This window comes from Sminthopsis crassicaudata, chromosome 1 (assembly GCF_048593235.1).
Source record: "Sminthopsis crassicaudata isolate SCR6 chromosome 1, ASM4859323v1, whole genome shotgun sequence".
In the NCBI taxonomy this organism is placed as follows: domain Eukaryota; kingdom Metazoa; phylum Chordata; class Mammalia; order Dasyuromorphia; family Dasyuridae; genus Sminthopsis; species Sminthopsis crassicaudata.
Window position 1 is genome coordinate 668,978,325 of NC_133617.1, and position 22,145 is coordinate 669,000,469.

General features: G+C 35.9%; 1 protein-coding gene across 5 annotated transcripts in view; it reads left to right on the forward strand.

Annotated features, from left to right (window-relative positions):
- The first annotated feature begins 68 nt into the window (after positions 1–68).
- Positions 69–22,145, forward strand: part of ARIH2 (ariadne RBR E3 ubiquitin protein ligase 2) — a 55,758-nt gene continuing 33,681 nt past the window's right edge. Inside the window, exons 1-3 of one of the 5 annotated variants that reach the window (XM_074283224.1) lie at positions 69–239; positions 7,562–7,625; positions 9,900–10,253. In XM_074283224.1, coding sequence (XP_074139325.1) covers positions 9,999–10,253 — 255 coding nt within the window. In that variant the 5' untranslated portion in view covers positions 69–239; positions 7,562–7,625; positions 9,900–9,998. Of the gene's footprint in view, positions 240–7,561; positions 7,683–9,899; positions 10,286–22,145 lie in introns of all 5 variants that reach the window. The other 4 variants (XM_074283226.1, XM_074283225.1, XM_074283227.1 and 1 more) reach the window with 4 other exon arrangements.

A 22,145-nucleotide genomic window follows, 5' to 3' on the forward strand; every position in this document is an offset into this window, starting at 1 on the left:
GCTCTCTGCAGAGTAAGGGGGAATCTCCGTCTCTCCGACCCCAACCCCGGAAGTGACGTAAGAGCGACGGCCCATATCCGGCTCAGGCGTCGGCGACGTTTGCCGGAGGAAGGAGCCCGAGGGAGCCGTGTCGGTCTTGTCCCTTGCGCTGCCGGTCCCTTCCTCCTAGTCCCCCGTCCCGCCCCGGCCAGGCTTGGCCCGGCCCGGGGCACGTCAGCCGCGGGGACCCCGGCGCCCGGGTGAGTGCGGGAGGAGGCGCGGGTGGGCGCGCGGGGCCTCGGCTTTGGCCTTGTTTACACCTGACGAGAGCCGGAGCCAGAGCCGGACTGGAGCCAGAATGGGAGTCGGGGCGGCCTCACTGGTCCGGCCTTGAATCTGAGGACTCCCCTTTCTCTCCGATCTCTCCCAATAGAGGCTTGAGCCTCCCTTTGGCCCACCCCGTGACGGCCAGCCCAGCATGATGCCCACTCCCCGTGTCCCTCGAGGGCCCCGGATCCGGCGGAGCTGCGAAAAGCAGTCTTCCCCGTCCGGGCCCAGCTCGTTCTCTCTTGGGGTAGTTAACTGCCGCTGCCTGGCCCTTCGTCCACGCTCAAAAACCCTGGCCAGGCCTCGGAGGCTCTGGGGAGGGGAACGTGCGTGCGCGTGTGTGTGTGGGGCTTCCTTTCCTCCCGGCTCCCTCTGCAACTCCTGTTTCTTTGATACAAAGTTTGTGGGTGTACGCTCTCCGCTTTCGGGAAGTTAGGCCCGTTCTCCTCTTAACAACCACCACCCTTTTTTGGGGCCGGGAGAGAGTAGGACTAGAATTGGCCTTTACTAGTCGGACTAGTAAGGAACTAACCCAGTTATGAGACGTTTCTGAGTAAATTTCAAAAGCCTGTAAATCACACTTCAATGAAAGTAACTCCTAACAGGCTTGGCTCTCAGCTTTTCCGGAAACCAAATGACACATTGTTAACGCCTTAGGGTGAAATGTCATTTTCAGCTATAGATTGTACAAGTTTCTTTCTATGCTGATATTGATGCACTCATTTGTGCTTAGAAATGTGTAGCTCTTCACTGCTTCTAACTCTCACCCATTATCTTCATTACCATTTTGCATATATATTCACATCTCTCCATAGAATGTTTAATTTTTGACTATAAACTCCAGCACATATTAAGCACTTAACAATGCTTAATTGACTAAATAAAATACCAAAAACCTTTGTGATGTTTTCAAAAAGAACAAACTTTTGGTTTTGAAAAGTGAATAAATAAAATAAGCTACAAAATGAACTAAAAAGATAAAGATAATGGCTGAGGTGGTCACTGAGCAAGAAGAGTATGAATTCTGTTGCCAGTTGAGATTCATTTTATCTAATTTGTATGTATCAGGTGGGTCTGTTTTGGTCATGTGATAAGAAATGGCCTGGTTTTCTATCAGTGCCAACTTGGGAAACTGTTGAATTATAATTTTGTTTTTCTGAACTCTGGAAAATAGAGAAAAATAATCCTCCAGAAAACTGATCACTTTAGATATTGAAGTTAGTAAACCTTTTCAATAAAAAAAAACATACTTTTCTTAGAGTTGTGTTTTTTTGTTTGTTTTTGGTTGCTTTTTGGGGGTTTGTTTTTTTGTTGTTATTGTTAGGTTTGGAACCATAAGCCAGATCTAAAGATGGAATTCAAAAGTGGGTATTAGGGCTCTGAAATTTGCTTTGTGTTTCGGCATTTTCAGGTCTTTATTTTATTTCTTTATGTGAAATAGAATCAACATATATTGACCTGTCACTCACTAGATTTGTGAAGCTGTTTCTAGTGAAACCTTGAAAGGAGAGGTAGTACATATTTGTAATCTCTGCTGTTGGGATTCTCAGCTGCTGTAGGGCTAGAGCAGATCTGGAATCTACTAGAATCCAGTCATCAATACTGTCCTCCCATGCTTAAGGCTATTGGGATGTCTAAAGAAGGATGAAGTGACCCAGATTTGAAAAATGGAACTAATTAAAACTTACCAACCAATCAGTATTGGAATTAGACATAGCCACTACTTTTCCAATCTGGACTACCTAGGGAGGGCCAGTTTCTAAAAAAAGAAAGAAACCTAATGAGGAAACACAATAAAAATTTGAGGTATTATTACACATATTGATTAATAATAATGCTCAGCATTTCTGTTGTATCTCTGGTTCCTTAAGAAAAATGAAGGTATTTTCATAAGTGAAAAGTTCTTATATGAGTATATCTGCACATATTTCATAGGTTTGATGAGATCCCTCAAAATTGATCATGTAATTGATTATGTAAAAACAATGTTTGGGGACTTTTTTTTTTTTGACCTGGGATTTCATCAGCAGAGAGCTTGTTTATTAGCAAACAGCTGTACTTTTGTTGACAAATTATATGCATGTATTCTTCCTTCTTAATTTATTCCCATATTGCTCTATTCAGTTTTTATGATTTCTGAGACCAAAACATGGTCACCATTGACATACATACATACATATATATATATATATAATTTTTTTAGTCTTCATGATTAAACTGTAAGCTTCCTAAGAAAAACCACTGATGAAGTATTTGTATCTCAGTACATAGTATGATGCTTGATATACAGTACTTTTCATTCATTTATTTCATTGATATTTGTATTTTGGTTTGGATTTGTGATCTCAATGAACCCCAAGGAAAATGGCCTTTGACCTGAAAGTGACAGAACAAAAATGATTAACAGGTGGTTAATACCCAAGATAAATATGGAGTTAGTGACACAATAGATAGTGTTGGGCCTGGACTCAAGGAAGTCTTTCTGAGTTCACATCTAGCCTCCTTCACTGTCTGACCCTGGGCACGTCATTTGGGTTAAAGTGACAAGGACAAGTCACAGGGTTCTATTTGCCTTAATTTTTTCACCTGGAAGATCAGTTGGAGAAGGCAAATCACTATAATATCCAAAGATACTATATCCAAAGAAAACTACATGAGGGGTCACAAAGAGTTGGACATGCCCTCTACCATAATAATCCTGGGAAGTCATTGCTATTGATATACTAATTTTCAGGTGAGAAAACTGAATCTGACAGAGGTTAAATAACTAAGTAACAGTTCAGTAGCAGAGTGTGAGAATCAAGTGAGATAATGTTTGTAAAATGCTTTACAAACCATAAAGTACCATGGAAATGTTAGGCATACTTATGTGAGATTAACTTTTATTTCCTTTTTTTTGGACAGGATTATTTAAGTGGTAGATGAATACTGTGAATATATTTTACTTCTAGATTAACAAAGATTTTGATAAAAAGTCTCATACCTTTTATTGTGGAGATGAAGAGAGATAGATCTGAAAATGCAAACAGATTGATTCAGAACTGGATGTATGGTTGAATTGAAAATAATTGTTAATAGTTCAGTGTCATGTAAACAGGAGAGCTCCAGTGCAGTGCTCTATTCTTGGGTCTGTACTATTTAACATTTTTATTATTGATTGGAATACAGGCATAGATAGAATAATCATCATTTCAGATTGCAGAAAGCTGGAAGAAAGATGATAAATCCATTGTGTAAAGGATATTGAAAGGATCTTGACAAGCTAAAATATTAAGATATTCATTAGATGGGGTTTAGACAATAGTTATTTTAGAAAAAGATTATTTTAGTAAACTGCAAACTCATTGTGAATTTGTGCAATTTAGGAGCCACAAGAACTAATGTGACTTTGGGTTGCATTTAAGCAGAACATGTTTTCTAGAAATAAGGAAATGATAGTCCCACTGTATCCTGACTAGTCAAATTGCATTCAATTCTGGTATCACAGGAAGGAGAACATTCTCTAACTGTATGGCATACAGGATGATGAAAGCTTTGAGGTGCATGGCATATGAAGATCGTTGAAGGAATTGGGAATGTTTAGGCTTGAGAAAACTTAGTTAGCTGTGTTCAGATATTTGAGGAACTGTCATATGAAGAAGGGTTTAGACTAGTTTTGTTTGACCCAAAAAAGCAGAATGAGGAGTAGCAGGGTGGAAAAGTTGTAAAAAGAAAAAATTAGGTTCAATGTCAGGAAAAACGTCCTGTCAATTGATTCAGTCTCAAAAGTATAATGTACTGTTTTAAGAAGTGGTAGGTTTTTTTTCTTCTTGGAGATCTTTAAGGAAAGGCTCTATTACCATTTGTCATATAGATTGTAGACTAGGTGGCCATTTGTAAATAATCTTATACAGGTGAGAGAACATTCGATCAATGTAGATTATTCTGCAATTTATAGTCTTAAATGTATAGTCTTGGATTACTAGGAGGCCAAGTTACTTATCTAGGGTCCTACAACCCTCATGTGTCAGAGGCAAGACTTAAAACTCAGGTCCTCCTGATTTGAGGGTCACTCAAATCCACTATCATACTGTCTTTTTGGTCAAGTCCCCTTACCCTTTATGTACCCCTGGTTTGGGCTTGCTCCTAAATAGAAATACAGCAAGTCATATTTAGAACTAATTGGATTTTTTTTAAAACTAAAATGAACCATTACCAAAGAAATAGATGTGGATTGACTTTGTAAGACCTTTCATATACATGTATATTTAGAGGTTCTTGAATTTGAAATTATTTTGAAACTATAAAGGTCTTTTGTTATCTTTTCCCCGCCTTTACTTCTATCACTTCTCCCTCTTTCTTTCCATCTTTCTAAGCAGTATTTGAATGATTTATTAGAAGTATATCAAAAATCTTTTGTATTTGATTCAGAAGAACATTTAGGGGATATATCACCTTTGGATTCTTTTGTGAAGTTTAAAGATAGATTCAGAAAAGCAGGATCATTTTGAGACTAATGTGATGTTCTTTTTGCATATAGAAACATTTGATTATTGATGTTGGTCAAATTCAGAACAACAAAAAAATCAAAATTTTTTAAAAAGGGGGGAAAGCCCTAAAAATTCCTTCTTCTCTCTTGGTATTAGTGAGGAAAAAGAAATAGTTAAGTTTTTTAGAAAGGTAAATCTTCCTTTACTACTTAGTTTTGTGGGGAATACCATTAAATTTGTATATCATGTTCTATCAATTTCTTAGTAAAAGTGACAAATGGAAAGTTGTAATAAAATTAGTTTGTTTTCTGTTGTTTGAAAATATGACCTCTCAAGTCATTGTCAGGATTTGGATCTTGGTTTTCCTTTGGTTCAGATTTACTACTTTTTCTTTAAAAAATGTTTTATTTACAAGGAAATTGTGAAAGTTAAGATGTCAGAAGTAAACATTTAATTTCCAATTAATGCTTATACAGTTTAATTGGATCACATGAAGCATAATTATAAGTCCTGGTGATTTGTCTGCAAAAGATTTAGATTCTTTTAAACTGGGAATGGTGGTAATGTGCCACAGAGGAGTGGGCATATGTTTGTTTTGTAGTGTATATTGCTACCATAAATGAAAATTCTTGTAAAAAGTTTCTGATGTAGAATGCTTCATATTTTAAAATGAAATTTTGTCATGATTAGAAAGTTGTTTTATAGAAACAGTGGAAGTGTCGGGCCTTGACAGAGGGAGTCATTTTTCAGTGAGAGCCTCTATTTTAAGTTAGTTACAACTTAATTTGAAAAATTCAATGCCTTGTTATGTAATTTTGTTCTCATCCTCAAAAGGATGTTTGAATTGTTGACTAGTTTTAGAAGTCTGAGCAATGTTAATAAGAAAGGGAAATGATAGAGAATTGGGCAGTTATTTTCCTTGGGTTTGTGCTCAGCTAGCTCCATGTAGTTTACTTTTCTGTCTTCTTTTTTTGAGTATGTCATAGAACCATTGAGAGGTCATGTGGCAGAGTGGATGTCAGATGGCTTCTGAGCCAATAAGACTTTTGTTTTATTTCTGACACATTGTGACATTTGACCCCAAGGCACTTAACTTTACAGTAGTTTAAGCAACTCTTTAAAACTATTGTTGCAGTGAAGGCAACAACCTGTTTCTCTAAGAAGTTTCACATTGGGTGCACTTTGGACAGTGGAAATCTAGTTCCAATGCAATTATTAATTGCTATCCTCTCTTTTCAGGAACTAGTGATTTAATAAGCATTTTGCTAAGTACTATTTTCTAATTATTTAATACTGAGTTTTCACAAAGAAGAGTGAAAATGCTTCCTACCCTCAGGGAGCTCACATCCTAATGGAAAAAAAGACTATGCTCAAAACTGTGTACATGCAAAATGCAGTATAAATGGACAATAATCTCAGAGGACCAGGAAAGATCTTTTTTAGAAGATATAATTTGAGCTATCTTAAAGGAAGTCAGGTGTCAGAAACAGTGAAGGAGAGCATTACAGGCATCAGGTTCAACTAGGAAAAGGCATAGAGTCAGGATGTAGAACTGTTGCGTGTGAGGAACACTAAGAAGGCCAGTGTTCTTGGATCATAGAAATATAAAGAGGAGAGTAAAATGTAAGACTGTAAAAGTAGGAAGTGACTAGGTCATGAGCAGCTTTAAAAATCAGAGGATTTCATATTTGATTCTGGATGTGATAGGGAGCTACTAGAGTTTTAATAAAGAAGTGACATTTTCAGATATGTGTTTTAGGGAAATTACTGAAATCTGAATTGGGAGTTGGATTTGAGTATGGAGAGACTTAAAGCAGGCAGAAGAACTAACTAATAGACTCTTTAAGTAGTCCCTGTGGAAATTGATGAGGGCCTGCACCAGGAGGGTGACTTTGTGAGCAGAAAGGAAATGTATAAGATGTGAAGGTAGAAAAGACAAAGACTTAGTGACAGGGTATGTGGGATGAATAAGAATGAAGAATTAAGGAGACTAAGTGTTGAGTCTGGTTAACTGGGGGAATTATGGTGCAGTCCACGGTGATAGGGAAGCTAAGAACAGGGAAACATTTGAGAAGAGTGTCAGGGGGAAAGGAAGAAGGTAATCAATTTTCAGTAGATTGAAGTTTGAGATACCCAATGGGCTAGAAATGTGAAACTAGAGGTTATTAGAGGTGTTAAGGCTGGATAAATAAATATGAGAATTATCTGTATAGGGAATAGAATTGAACTGTGGTTACACATGAGATCACCAAACAAGATAGTACTGTGCAGGGGTTCTTAACTTTTTGTATCATGGACCTTTTGGCAGTCTGAAACCTATGGATCTTTTCTTAGAATATTTTTAAATGCATAAAATAAAATACATAGGATTACAAAGGAAATCAGTTTTATTGAAATAAAAATGTAATTTTTTTCCCATCCAAGTTCATGGACCCCTTGAAATCTATCCAGGGACCCTTTGAGCATTCATGGACCCCAGGTTAAGAACTCTTGGTATAGAGGGCGAAGAGAAGAGGACTCAGGACAGACCCTTGGGGGCATGACTTGGAGGAAGATCCAGCAAAGGAAACTGAGTTAGACAGGTAGTAGAAGAACTAGGAGAGAGCAGTGTCTTGAAAATATAGAGAAGAGAGAGTGTCCAGGAGAAGATTAGCATTCATAATGTATGATCTCTCTCTGTTTCTTTTTTAGATGACCCTTTTTGTCTCTGGAATTAAACATCAGTATACTGGCACCTTTTCAAAAAAACTGTATTGATATAATCCTTTTTTCTCTTCTGATTTTAGATGGAAATCATATGGTATAGAGTATTTGGGTGACACCAAGTTGGCAGATCTTCAAGAAACTCTGGTACCTGGTTCATCTATTTATTTATTTTGCCATGATGCTTAACTGTGATGAATATTGGTAACTTGAACTGCCCTTTTATCATGAGTCTATTAAAAATTAAATATAAATATTGTATAGTTATTATGATTTTATGAGCTATAAAACTGTCTTTGTTACACAGCAAGTCAGCTGATCAGTTTACATTATATAGGGTTTTCTGAAAGACTTAGTGCCTTTTTAAGCTATTAAAGCTTGAAACTTTAAGCTTTGATGGCTTTAAATGAGTCAATCCATAATCTTTTAGGCAAGCTGTATTTGAAATTAAGCTTCAAGTTCATTTTTCATCATTTCACATTATGTTTGATGAAGTGTTCTTTCCAGGAAAATGAAGTGTAGCATGCAGTAGAGGGTAGTAGACTTTGAATTTAGGATAGTCTGTGTTCAAGTACTGCCTTTGCTGTGTGACTCTAGGCAAGTTATGTAATGTCTCAATGTTCTAAGCAACTCTCTTAAGACTCTAAGTTGTGGAGAAGGTGCTGATCTGCATTGATAGAGGAAGTTTTCTCACCAAGAGATAATGATATAAATGAAATCACATGTCTGGCTGGGGAAACAAATTGGTGATTCCCAGGATAATTCATTCGAAAGGGGAGAGTTAGATGAACTGATGGAACATTTTCTAGTGAAATCCCAGGCTTAGTCCTCATCCCTACCATTAGGTGGGTGTTCTTTGTGATTTTGTATCTAGACCAGTTCGGAATTTATGAATTCCTTCTAGTGCTGAAATAAGAAAGCTTGGGTTTTAGACTCCTAATGATTTAAATTAGAGGCATTATGTAGTTGTTAATTGAGTGTGATAATTTTCTTAATTCAAATGATCACTAACAATAGAATATTTGCAGAAAAATAAATAACTGAAAATTTATTGGACTCTGCCAACATAGACTTAAATTAGACTATTTGCTATACTTACGACTTTTTGTTTTTCTAGCTTAATTGGCCCTTTCTTTCATATATAATTATACATAACATTCAGTTCTATGAGAAGTGTGAAAAGTGATTTTTTTGGTTGTTTTACACCTTTTGAAATATAAAAGCAGCATATATTATGTCCTCTTTTGCTCATATAACTACATTGATTATTCAGTAGATGAATATGCAACTAGTGGATTATCTATATCTTTTTCCTGACATTACATAAACCCTTAAATTAAAAAAAAAAAAAAGAGAGAGAGAGAGAACACTCACTATAGTCATTTTGACATTTATGGTGGAAGATGCTTATTAGAAACCTGTGACTTTAATTTATTTATGCTAAACTTTTACTAACTCCACAGATGTCAAATGTAGTATTAAAAAGCCAATGCATCAACAAAAATGTTCGATGATCAACTATGAAAGAGTTGGTCTTTTCAGTAATTCAGTGATGCAAAGCAATCCCAATAGATTTTGAAGAGAAAATGCCATCTGCATCCCAGAAAAAGAACTAAGGAGAGTAAATGTAAATCAGCACAAGCTATGTTCACTTTTTTTTTTGAGGGGGGGGGGCTCTCCCATGTTTTTTCCCTTTTGCTCTGATTTTTTTCTCCCAACATGATTCATAAAGTAATGTGTATTAAAAAAATAAATAAGTTTACTAGTGAAAAAAAGGCCAGTGCATCCTCTTTTCTGGATGTAGTGGTGGGCAGGAATTCTAATCCTTAAAAATGCCCCCTCTATTAATCTCACATGAGGAGGCAATCATAATGGGTATGGGGAGAATGTTTGGCAGCCCCTCATTTGCAATCTCTGTGGGCAGCCTATTGTGAAAAATAAGACCTTCTTTTATACTTATGGGTCCTATGTTTTCATTTAGTAGCCCTCAGGAGTAGGGACATTCTGTGAGAATTTGTTGTCTTGAGAGTTTTTAACATCATTTTGTTTTCCTGTGCTTTCCCTTTAATTTTAAATGGACAAAAGCCTATCATCCAAGAAATGTACTAGACTAAATCTAGCCTTTACTAATCTAGGAAAATAGCATTTTACTGTAAGTATGATATAGAACCAATTAAATTCTTAGTTCCAGGCTTTAATGCTTCTCCTGAAGTCAGAGGACATGCTCATAGCTTTTTGGTTTCAAAATTTTCATTTCAATAAATATTCATTGAATTGAACCAGAGCCTTCTGTATGACAAGTAGCTTCCTAGAGAGATGACATTATACTGTTGGGTTGGGGATATGAAAGCTGTTTTTGCTATAATTCTTTGTGAAAAAAGTTAATGGTTTTTTTTTTTTCTTTTCCTTTTTCTCCCTTAGAAGACAGAAGTACCTAATGCATTTGAGACAGAAGTAAAATTGGGGGGAGGGGGGAAACAGCAACTGCTTTCCTGATCTGCAACTTGGCAGGACACTAAAATGTCTGTGGACATGAATAGCCAGGGATCTGACAGCAATGAAGAGGACTATGACCCAAATTGTGAGGAGGAAGACGAAGAAGAGGATGAGGACCCTGGGGACATAGAGGATTATTATGAAGGGGTAGCAAATGATGTCGAACAACAGGGAGCTGATGCCTTTGATCCAGAGGAATACCAGTTTACCTGCCTGACTTACAAGGAGTCAGAGGGCACCTTGAATGAGCACATGGCCAATTTGGCCACTATGTTAAAGGTGAGCAAAATTGCTGATTTCAGGAGTTCTATGTTTCCAAAATGCAAAAGGGGACAGGGATGATCAGAGGCTACTTAAAATAAAGTTAAATTAACCTGAATATTAGAGATACTTTCAGGGATTAAGGAAATTCCACGTGTTTGTAGGCTTCCTTGTTCTTATTACAAATGGAGAAAGCTAGGTCTCAACATAGTTTAAACAACTTTTGGAATATGTTATTTGATGTGCTTTTTAAAGTAAATACCCTTAGTCTCTCAAATCACCAAATTAGAGAAGGAAAATAATAGAGAAGACATATCAGAAATGTACAGTATTGTAAGAATTGAATGTATTGCCATTTGTTTCAGAAAGTTAGTCATATTAACTCTCAAAAGCTAAGAAATGATGACTTCAATATAACTCCTCTGCCCCATTGTTTATGAGTGACTAATAATAGATTTTGATAGCTCTCATTGTCTCCAAAAATTACTGGTACTAAACTGATGATCTCACTTTTTTCATGTAATGGTGATTCAAATTTATTATTAGGAGAGATTTCCACTTCTGTTAAATCAATCTTAACAATAACTCTTAAGAGGAGACTTAAAAGGAAATGAGTTCTAACCCTTTATACTACATTTGGTATCTTAGAGTAGATAATTATTAAAGAGTAAAATGTTTCATATTAGTATTTTGGTTGATATATGAAGGCTCTTACTGATATTTAAAGCTTTGGAGTGATTTAGAAAAGTTCCCAGCTTGCTACTTCCTATTCCCCTATAAATGTGATCTCTTCTTTGAAAGTGAAGAAATCTCTCCGTATCCTGCCTTCTTCATTTCCGTAATTGAAGCATCACATTGGCTTCCTGGTATGTTCAACTTAAGAGAAAGTTTCAGAGTTTTTGAAAGAAATGCTCTCAGTGAAAAATAATTGTCACTATCAAGTTGAAAATTATTATAGTCTATTGTAAGCACTTGGTGTGGTGGATAGAGTACTGGCCAAAGAATGAGAAAGACATGAGAAAGTTCTGCCTCTGATAAAAATAGGTAGTATGGATATCTTGGGCCAGTCATAAACCCTCGGTGTTCTAGACATCTCTCTCTCTCTTTCTGTCTCTGTCTCTCTATCATAGGTTGCAGAAAGGGTGCCATGGAAGCTTTGGGTTCTGTGGTACATAAGAACTTGTGGAATTCCTGTCTGAAGGTCATACTTCTGTGTTAAAAAATAATGGTCTTGGGGGCAGGTGCGAACACTTAACACTTCCTAGCTGTGTGACCCTGGGCAAGTCACTTAACCCCAGCCTCAGGAAAAAAAAAAATGGTCTTTCCCCATTGAGCCCACTCCACAAATTAAAAGCTATTTCAGCTCTCTCTACTTTTAGATTATTGCCAGGATGAGGCATAGTATAAAGATCTATAAGGGAAGAAAAGCAGCTGATGTGCTAAAATTTTCTGATCTTAGTTTATAAATCCCCTGTTCCTGACTCTTGATAGCTCAGTGACTCAGAGTAAATCTCATTTTAGCTAAGCAGACTTGGTATGTTAGTTACTTTGGTACTTTTTATGTACTTTACTCCCTACAGGGAATAGCTGTCTTTGTGCTTTTTGAAATCTGATCCAGGGGGCAGCTAGGTGGTGCAGTGGATAGAGCACCAGCCTTGAATTCAGGAGGACCCGAGTTCAAATTTGGTCTCAGACATAACACTTCCTAGCTGTGTGACCCTGGGCAAGTCACTTAACCCCAGCCTCAGGGTAAAAAAAAAAAAAGAAAGAAAGAAATCTGATCCACTTTCATTGTTTAGCTCAAGCTCCTCTTTTAAACTTTGTTCGAATCCAGGCCTAACTCATACCAGTCTAAGGAATCATTTTGCTCGTGAATAATGCGGTAAGGCATTTGCAAACCATAAAATGGAATAAAAATAAGTGGATTGATAATAAGAAAGAGGATACAATTTCTGGCTAAATTCAAATAACACATTATGCTCCCCCTGGCTTCCAAGTTCCTTACAGCACTGTGCAGTGGATGACTTCCCTGCTCTGTAGGAAAAGGAAACCAGCTAAGTCAGTTACTCCTTGACTATTTCAGCATAAAGCACAATCTCCTTCCTCCAGAATCATTGCATGCAGTGTCAGTTACCATTTTTTGGAAACTTACATGTGTTACTCTGTCCCTTTTTGGCATTGCTCTTTTATTGACTAAAGATGTGCTTTATCTCTCCAACTAGATAACTGTCCTTTTGGCATTCTCCATAGAGGTAGCACAAGACTGGACATGTGAGCATCCACCCATTGTTTGTGGGGTATGATAGAGAGAAAACTGGAATCAAAAGACCTGAGTTTGAAGCATAAGCCCACCTGATCCTTACTTGTGTTCTCTTGGGCAAGTCACTTAATCCTCTTGGACTTTAGTTTCCTCATCTATAAAATGAGGGGATGGAACTAGGTGGCCTTTGAGGTCATCAGTTCTCGATCTGTGATGTATAATACAATATTGTTTCTCTAGAGCTGATTGTTTATTGCTGTTAATTCCCTAGTTGGTCACTTCAATTATTTACATACTCATGTCCGAGGTTGCTGTTCAAATTGGGGCTTGAATGAAGCTTGGAAATTATGTTAGATCTGGTAGATGCCATCTAATCATTTTTGAGATGAAGAAAATGAACTATGAGGAAAGTCAGGTGATTTTTGCGAGATTATATAGGTTGTAACTACAAGAAATGGGATTCAGACACAGGTCCTTTGATCTGGAGATCTAAACAATTAAAATAATTCAGTCACAAAGAATTGCAGATTAGTTTTAGGAGAAACCTTACAAATCTTCTAATCTGATCCTTCGAGATAGTACGTGGTATAACTAGGATTTGAACCAACTTTCACAGTCAAGTCCAAGGTTGTTTTACTTTATACTAAGGTAAACATCTCCTGGCATCACTGACACCTGGTGAACTTGGTAGTCCCTGTCCTCTTTGGTCCATCATTGCAAGTCTTAGATTACAGAAATCTAGTATCCTGTCCCCTTTGTTTAAATATGAGGAATAGGAGGTGGGTTACCAAAAGAAGGAGGATTGAAGAATCTTGACAAAGGGAAGACAGAAGAGTGAAAATTAAAAATAGTGGAAGAAAGAGGAATCAATAAAGTAAGAGAAATAAACTTGCTGTCAATGAGGGAAACCATCCACTCTCAGATGAACTCATGTACCAGGAAGGCAGTGATAAATATAAGTTCCCTATATTTAAAGGGCCTATGCTTTATTGGTGACCTTAAATAGGGCTTGTCTCCCTCTAACCTAGAGGCATCTTAAGGAACAGTTAGGAGGACTAGGCAAGATCAGTTTTCTGAAGGAGAAAGAATCAGAGAGCATAGTGTGAAGTGAAGGATTTGAGAGGTAGAGGTTGGTTTAAAGCCTGTTGGTCTGAGGAGAGAGGTCATTAAAAAGTTTGACCTAATAATGAGTATTGTATGGATCTTTTTCAAGCTTTGCATGGGTGGGTTTCATTGTGTGTGAACACATGAATCTTCTCTTTAATATGCTTTTCTTCAGAGTATATATGGAATCAAGGACCAATAGCAGTGAACTGTTTTAAATCATTATATATTAAAGGAATTTTCTTAAGGGCTGAGAACTTTTGGTATGTGAGATGGTATATTTAGAGAGGGATAAAGCATTCTGTTGTGTAACCATATAGGAGCCTTTAAAGACAATTTAATCAAGTTTTATTGCACAGAATGTAATAATTCTTTCATGAATGTAGCGTTTACTTTGCCAATAGTATATATACTATAGTTTATGCGAACAGAGAGACCTGTTCAGTAAGAGCTGAATGATACCTCTGATATTTATCTCAAGTGTACAGTAATAACTTATGAAGTAATATCAAGTGATCAATATGGAAATATGTTTTACGTGATAGCACATTATAAACAATAGCAAAATGCCTACTATCTTCAGAGAAAGAGAGGAAGAAAAATTTGAAACTCAGAATCTTGTAAAAAACAAATGCTAAAAATTTTCTTAATATGTAATTAAGGAAAAAGACAAAATATTTAAATAAGGGGGGGAAGAAATTTCAAAATTATCCAGTGAAAGCATGAATGTAGTCATATACTTTTGAAGTTCATGCATAAGTGGAAGACCTCTTTCTCAAGGGTGTATATTGCAATAAAATTATGAGGAACATAAGGGGCATACATTGAATTCAGGAGGACCCAAGTTCAAATCTGGCCTCAGATACTTAACACTTCCTAGCTGTGTGACCCTTGGCAAGTCACTTAACCCCAGCCTCAGGAAAAAAAAAAAAAAAAAGGAACATAGGGCATTTAGTTTAGAAATAGCTCGGTTTTTATTCAATAAATATTTAAGTTCAATTGTGTATCCTCTTCACATCTAAGGGCAAGAAGACACAGTTCTTGTTCTCAAACTCCTTATGACTGAATTGAAAAGATGGGTTTACCTGAAAACCAGAGAACAGTTCAATTATAGGATTTCATATAAGGGAAAGCTCACTCACTGTGGGATTACTAGAATTATTCTGATAAGTGGCTATAGATTAGTTAGAGTATAAACTGAACCCCAAAAGAAATCAGAGAAAATCATATGAAGAGAGCAGCAAGAACAAAAGCACATCAGTGGAAAAGAACATGAGGGATGGGGGGAGAGCAGAGAGGCACACAGGTAATGTATTTAGAAAGAATGAGCTGATGGTTAAATGAGGTCAGATTTGGTGATCCTTAAATACTTAATTGTTTCTATTTAATGTTCTTCTGCATTACAGCACATAAAAGCAAATTGTTGTAGATATCTGAATAAGATGGTAGTAGAGTTGGAAGGGATGCTAGAGGTCATCTAGTTCACCTCTCTCATTTGATGAATGAAGAAAAGGATTACTCACCCTTTTTCCTTTTTTTTTTTTAAATAATGAATGCCTAGTTTCCTTCAGAAGACAGTTCATTCCTGACTAATTTTTCTAGTACTAGGGACTCCTTGTCTAAACTTTTCTTTTGCCACTGTCAGCAACATCTCCTCCTTTTAGATTATTCCTTCTGTTTATTTTGAGCAGTACAAATTCTTGTTTGTATTGTATAATTATTTACTGGTCTCCAGAAACATTTTCCATTTTTCTTTAAAGAATTTATTATCTGGCACAGTCTTCTCATCAATCTCTTTCCCACAATTATTCTGGCCTCCTATTTTATCCAGCTTCTTTATTGCTGTCATCTTTATCTTCCTTCTATCTTAGCCATCCACAGGAATGGTTGTATTCTTAGATCTGTCTTTTACCCATAACTATGGGTAAATTCTGATATTTCTGCTTTGATCCTAATATCTTCCCCCCCCCCCTCTCACTCACTTTTACGGCTCTTGAACCTAATTTTTTTTATCCATCTGTCCCTTCCCTAATCTCACAATCTATTACCCTTGCCCTTCACAGTCTTGATCCTGTTGTTGAATAATTCAAATATACTGCATTTTCTGTCCTTGAATCCCTTGTTCCTTCTAATAATTTGTCTAATTTTGTGGATTCTACATTCACAATATTTTGTATCTCGTACACCCTCTTCACCTCTTGCCTTAATTATTGAAATAGCTTTCTAACGGTTTTTCTAGTTTCTTTTCTCTTCAATCCACCCTTTTACCCAATTGCTAAAATAATATTCCTAAGACACAGGTCTGATCATGTTTCTCTTTTGAGAAATCTTCAATGATTCCTTACTGTATCTGTGATAAAATAAAATGTTTTCATCTTGCTGTTTAATGTCCTCTATAAACTGATTCCCACCTGCCTTTCAGGACTCATTTCCTGTTACTTCTTTTCACATATGTGGTCCTAGTTTCAGTGGGATATATTGGGTATTTCCTCAACTAGGCATTCCATCTCCATGCATTAACTAAGATGTCTCCCTGTGCGTAAAATGTGCTCTGTTGTTATCTTCATCTCTTAGGACCTTAAGCCTCTTCCTTGAAGTCCTTCCTTGTTTGGGAACTGCAGCTACCTATATGAAATCTTTCCTACTCTCCTGAATTGTTAGTTTTTTCTCCTTCATTTTAACTTCTTTTTCTGTACTTATATGCATGTAGAATATAAAGTCTTTGAAAGTAGGGACTGCCTTTTGTTATTTCTGCCTTGCACTGAATGCATGCTTACTTGAATGTTTATTGAATGGTAAAGTATCTTATCAAGTTCACACAAATTTTAAGCAGCAGAGCCAGTATTTTAATTATTCTGCTATCTCTTCTTTTGCATTTTGATATACATTTTACTTAAAATATCTACTTACATTTGAACTGAGGTTACAGTCTCAGTTCATATCCAGAATTGGAGAGAAATATAAAACAGAATCTTGAAAATATTAAAAATTTCATTGGGTTTCTTTTTTCTAGCATGAATTTTGCTACCTAACAAGGTATGGAAGCAAATTTATAAGAATTCATTTCCATGGTGATTTCTGACTTTACTGTGGTGGAATGGAAAAATTATTCTCTAGAATGCCTTGCCTTGCCACATTCACTTCATAAGATTTGTTTTCGACTCTACCCTAGTTGGGAAAATCACAATTCCCTTTTTTTCCTTTCCACCAGACATTTTTACACTTATGGACCAATTGCAATGATGATTATTTCTGGCCATGATTTTAAGAGAGAAAATCTAGCATTCTGAGTGCAAGCAGAATGACTTATAAGAAAGGGCAGGGTAGTAGTAATCTCAAATTCAGAGACATCTGGTATTTATTCTCTTGTCAATTGCTCTATGAAGCAATAAGAAGCTTTAACCTATACCACCTTTTATGTAACTGAGTAACTCAAAGAATGAGTTGTTTTGTTTTGGGGTTTAAATTTTTTTATTAAAGCCTTTTATTTTTAAAACATGCATGGATAATTTTCAGTATTCACCCTTGTAAAAAACCTTGTGTTCCAAATTTTTTCCCTTCTTTCCCCTAGATGGAAATTAATCCAATAATATGTTAAACATGTGTAATTCTTTTATGCATACCTCCACAAATATCATACTGGACAAGAAAAATCAGATCAAAAAGGGGAGAAATGAGAAAGAAAACAAAATGCAAGCAAACAACAACAAAAAGCATGAAAATACTATGTTGTAATCCACACTCAGTCCTCATTGCAGATGGCTCTCTTCAACATCTTCCAATGTTGTTGATGTGCAGGTTAATTTTGTTGAACTGATTTTCAGAAAATCTTTCTTTTCTGATACTTTGCTACAAAAGATGGATCATTGGATATGGCAAAGGATGTATTCAGACATAAAAGTATTGTAAAAATAAAGGATACGAATAAAAATTATAGTTCAATACATGTGGATTGACTAGTATGGTGTTTGGAAGTGCATCCTCAAATTCAATTCATTTTCTTTACAAACCTGCTCATGGTAATACTTCAGTGTCATCACAAGACCATTGGAATTGGCCTGAATCAGAGAAGGATGAGTGTTTTTAAAAATGGACTGGTTAGCTGTTCTAGGTGAACTTTCACTATTGCTTGGATTAGCTTATTTTAGATTTCAGGTTTCTATGAAGTCACACATTGTACCTTTTTATGAGTGAACCACTGAATTGGCAAAGTCTCAGTTACTTTTCAGATAGAGGTTAAATTCCTATGATTCAGAAATGGTTGCCTTTTGTCATATGTTGGGCCTGTCTGAACTGTCCTTATCCCAAGTATAAGGACGGGCAGTGTGTTGTTGGAGGGAGGAGGAGTGAGAGTCAGAAATGTTGGCTCAGACTTGAAGCCAACTGCAGTGCTGGAATTTCCCTGCTCTTGCCAGCTTCAAAAGGTCATCATCGAGAACAACTTTTAAGTGTCCACTACCACCATATCCATGTCTGTATTTGGCATATTTATTGCTTTCCAGAGAAGATATTTTTACTTAATTGCAAATTTGAATCCTGAGAGATTCCTATGTTTACCAGTTACTCAACAGGCTAGGAATGCAAAATTTGTTTTTAAAAATTACTTTTGTTTTATTACTATATTTTGTTTTGATGTAATAGAGACTTATACATACACACACACTAACTCACTCTCACTCATTGCCTCTCACTTTTGACTTTGACTTTTGACATCATTATAGGTCATTATGTATGTTGTTCTTTTGCCTTTTGTGCATTTTTGTGTTTTTCTGAATTTGTTACATTTATAATTATATAGTAAAACTCACATATATTCAGTCATCCCTTAATTTTGGGGTGTATATTTTATTTCTAGCTTTTAAAATATCCAAAAAAGATCCCTTTGAAACTTTTATTTTTTTTTTCCATTCCTCATTTAAGAACTATGTATACTTGGTCTCTTATTTTTTGTGTAATGGTTCTGCTTTCCTTTTTCCAGTACTCCAAAATGGTCAGCTAGGTGACATAGTAGATAGAGCTCTGGATGTAGAGTCAGAAGACCTGAGTACAAATCCAACCTCAGACATGTACTGGCTATGTGACCTTGGATAAGTCACTTGACTAATATTTCAGTTTCATCATCTGTAAAATGGGGCTAATGGCATCATCTATGTCCTCCAGGTGTTTGTAAGGATCAAAGGAGATTATAATTGTAAAGCACTTAGCACAGTGCTCCCACTGTGCTATATATATATATATATATATATATATATATATATATATATATATATATATATATATATATATATATACTGTGCTATATATATAGCACAGTAAATGCTATAAAAATGTTAGTTGTTATTATTGTTATTTAGAATAATCATAAGTAAGTCCATTATTGGTTTTTTTTTTTCTCTTTACTACAAAGAACAAAAGGGGGCAAGGGAAGAAACAGGTAAAATGTGATTTTAGGTAAAGGAATTTCAGTAAAGAAACATTCTCATTTTTATCTTTAGTAAATCCTGGCTTGAATTATACTAACATCTGTAGTATTGAAGTATTTGGTTGTCTTCTGCTACATAGCTAACTTACTTAATGGATAATTTGTTGGCAGGCCAACTGCTTTTGTTAAATATAGAATAAGCCTTTTCACATCCAGACCCTTACTTCCCCTTTGTTCTACCAGGAAAGGTTTGAGAAAGAGGAATTTATCTTATTCTCAAAAGCATCTATGACTGGGGAAAGTTGTAAGGAGAAGTCAAGAGTGAAGCAAAGTAGGGTACGTTGAAGTGTAGGGCAACATCTCTCAAATTAGGATCTCACAGAAAATCAAAAACTCTTATGTTAAAAACAATGTTAACAAGAATTTGAATTTGAAATTATTAAATTCAATTTGATTGGCACTCAAAGAAAAGAATAAAGGATGTGCATGGGAATTCTGCCTTTTGTAGTGTGCTTGAAATGGGCATTTATTGACTTGAAGATATGCTGTATATGTATTACCATTTTGCTAGCATTTGAGAAATTTAAACCAAAGAAAATCACAAGAAACCTAGAATGCTTATTTTCTTTGCACCAACAGATTTGACTCAGTTGGAGGAAGGCTGTAGAAAGTAATAGAGTGTGGCATTTGGATTCAGAGTTCCTTGTTTCTTACTTACTACCTAGGTCTCAGTTTCTTATCTTTAAAATGGGAGGCTTGGACTAAGATCTCTTAACTGTGAATTTTCTATGCCCAGAGCAAAATTTAGTTATTTTCAGTTTTGATAGTGAATAGCTAACGAAAAAAGAACTTATGTGGCAGTATCTCTAATTGTAAAAGTAGTAACAAGTGTTGATTCTATATGACTGAATTTTGCTTCACTTTACAAGAAGTAGTTCTCTAGTATTTCAGCATTGGTTAAAAGAGTTATAATTTGTCAGGGTCCATTATTTTATTGATGTGAATATGTCCTCTATTGCTATAGATTGCATCTCTTACACGGATACATTTGTAGCTGGTCTTATGTGTTTCAGTGGCTAAAAAAAAATTAATCACCCGGTGGCTAATCTGCTAAGGATACTTTTCAAATTTATATGGGAAAAGCTACTGATATCTTATTGAGATGTGAAGATGTGCAAATTCAGATCTTACCGTGTCGGAAAGACTTATGTCTTAGACGTAAACTCTACTGGAAATCAGTTAACCAAGTCAGCAAATATTTATTGAATGCCTGTGCCTAATACAAGCTCTGAGGGATACAAAAAAAAAGTTTTTAGGGATCTCTACCATAAGAAGTTTCATGGTCTCCTAGCCTTCAGATTTCTCCCTAATCCACCTCCTTAGAACTGTGGTTTCCCATGCTATCTACTTCCTGACATAGAAGAGGTGATATAGGGTATAGTACATACTGAGACATTTTGTTTGCACTTTAACTATGCATATTTGTTACAAGGATTTTGTTTTTATTTGCTTTTTGTTTTCTTGGGGGAGAAAGGAGGAGGACTGAAGTTAGGAGAGAGAGAGAGAATAGATTTGTTACTTGAAAAAAATTACAATTAAATTATCTCCAGTAATTAGAAATGCTTAACCAGTTCATCCTTCAAACTGTTATTAGGTTAACTTTTCTAAAGTAACTGCTTTAGTCATATTTCTCTTACTGATCAAAAACTTTAAGCAGCTTTGCATATTCCATAACCTTAGATTCAGGATATTCTGAATATCTTGAAATGTCACTTTCACTTTACTTTCCATTCTCCAAATGCACCTTGTGTCTTCCTCCTTCTATGCCTTTTTTCATGCCCATTTCCTCCCTCATTTTAAATATCTCAGAATTTCTGCTTGTCCATCCAGAAACAGTTAAGATGTCACATCTACTAGGAAGACTTCATTCTGAAATTCTTGGTTTAGAACAGAGGTGGGTTTTTTTTGCCAGGGGCCATTCAGATGTTTATAACATCATTCTCTAATCATAACCAAATTGTTAGCTTATAGAACTCAAGCAATGTGAAGTTGTTGTACCTAGCTTTCAGTTCATCATTGCCTGAAATTGCCTTAACAAATGATTTCAAGGACCTTGTACATTCCCCACCCCTGGTTTAGAGCATATTTGACACCAAACCTAAGGAGTTGTCTTTTCTCTCTCACTATGATTATTTTCCCATTGGCAGAGAATCCTCTTTTATATATTTCTATCCAAACCCTTTTTCTTAGGACCTTACATGGAAATATTGTTCACCGAACTATAATCTTGTTGGAGAGACTAAAATACCCACAGGTAAGAGCAGTGCAGAACAGTTTTTCATTCTTTGCTAGATTGTATAGCACAAAAGTGTCCTAAAAAGTCAGAGGCCATAGTGTGAGCTAGAGTAGTCGACTCTGTTACTGCTGAGTTACTGAGTTACTGCTGTGGTACTAAAAAGTGAAAAGGTCAGTAGAGTTGAAAAGTTTTCTTGCAGATGGAAAGATCAGAGAAATAAAAAGGACTTTCTTATCAGCCAGCCTCTATTTATAACTCTTTGGTATACTCTGGCTTAAGCTATTTAAGAGATAGACATATAAATGTATATTAAATAGATTTATGTTTGTCTTTGGAAAGGTATGATAAGAATGACACGTAAGGAATGGAAATCCTTTCTTTAACTTCATTCCTTCTCTCTTGAAAATGTAAAAATACCTGAGATTTCATTCTCTCATCAGCTGTTTTCAGATATGCCAAGTACACTTTTCACAGACCCTTCCCTTGATTCCTATGATCAGTTTTTCTGTAATTCCCCCTCTAACTGGAAGGAATCTTAATTGGAGAACATCTGTTGGGATTTAATTGCATTTATTTTTCTTTAGTGATATCCAGCTCATGTTTTTAAATCTTAGCATTTAAAAGGAAAAATGATAGAACCATTTTTTGAAAATTTCTTCTGAATTGCTTTAAATTTTTAGATAAAAGATAGTATATATAAGAATATCTTCTGGGGGGCAGGTAGGTGGCACAGTGGATAGAGCACCAGCCCTGAATTCAGGAGGACCGGAGTTCAAATCTGGTCTCAAACACTTAACACTTCCTATCTGTGTGACCCCGGGCAGTCAC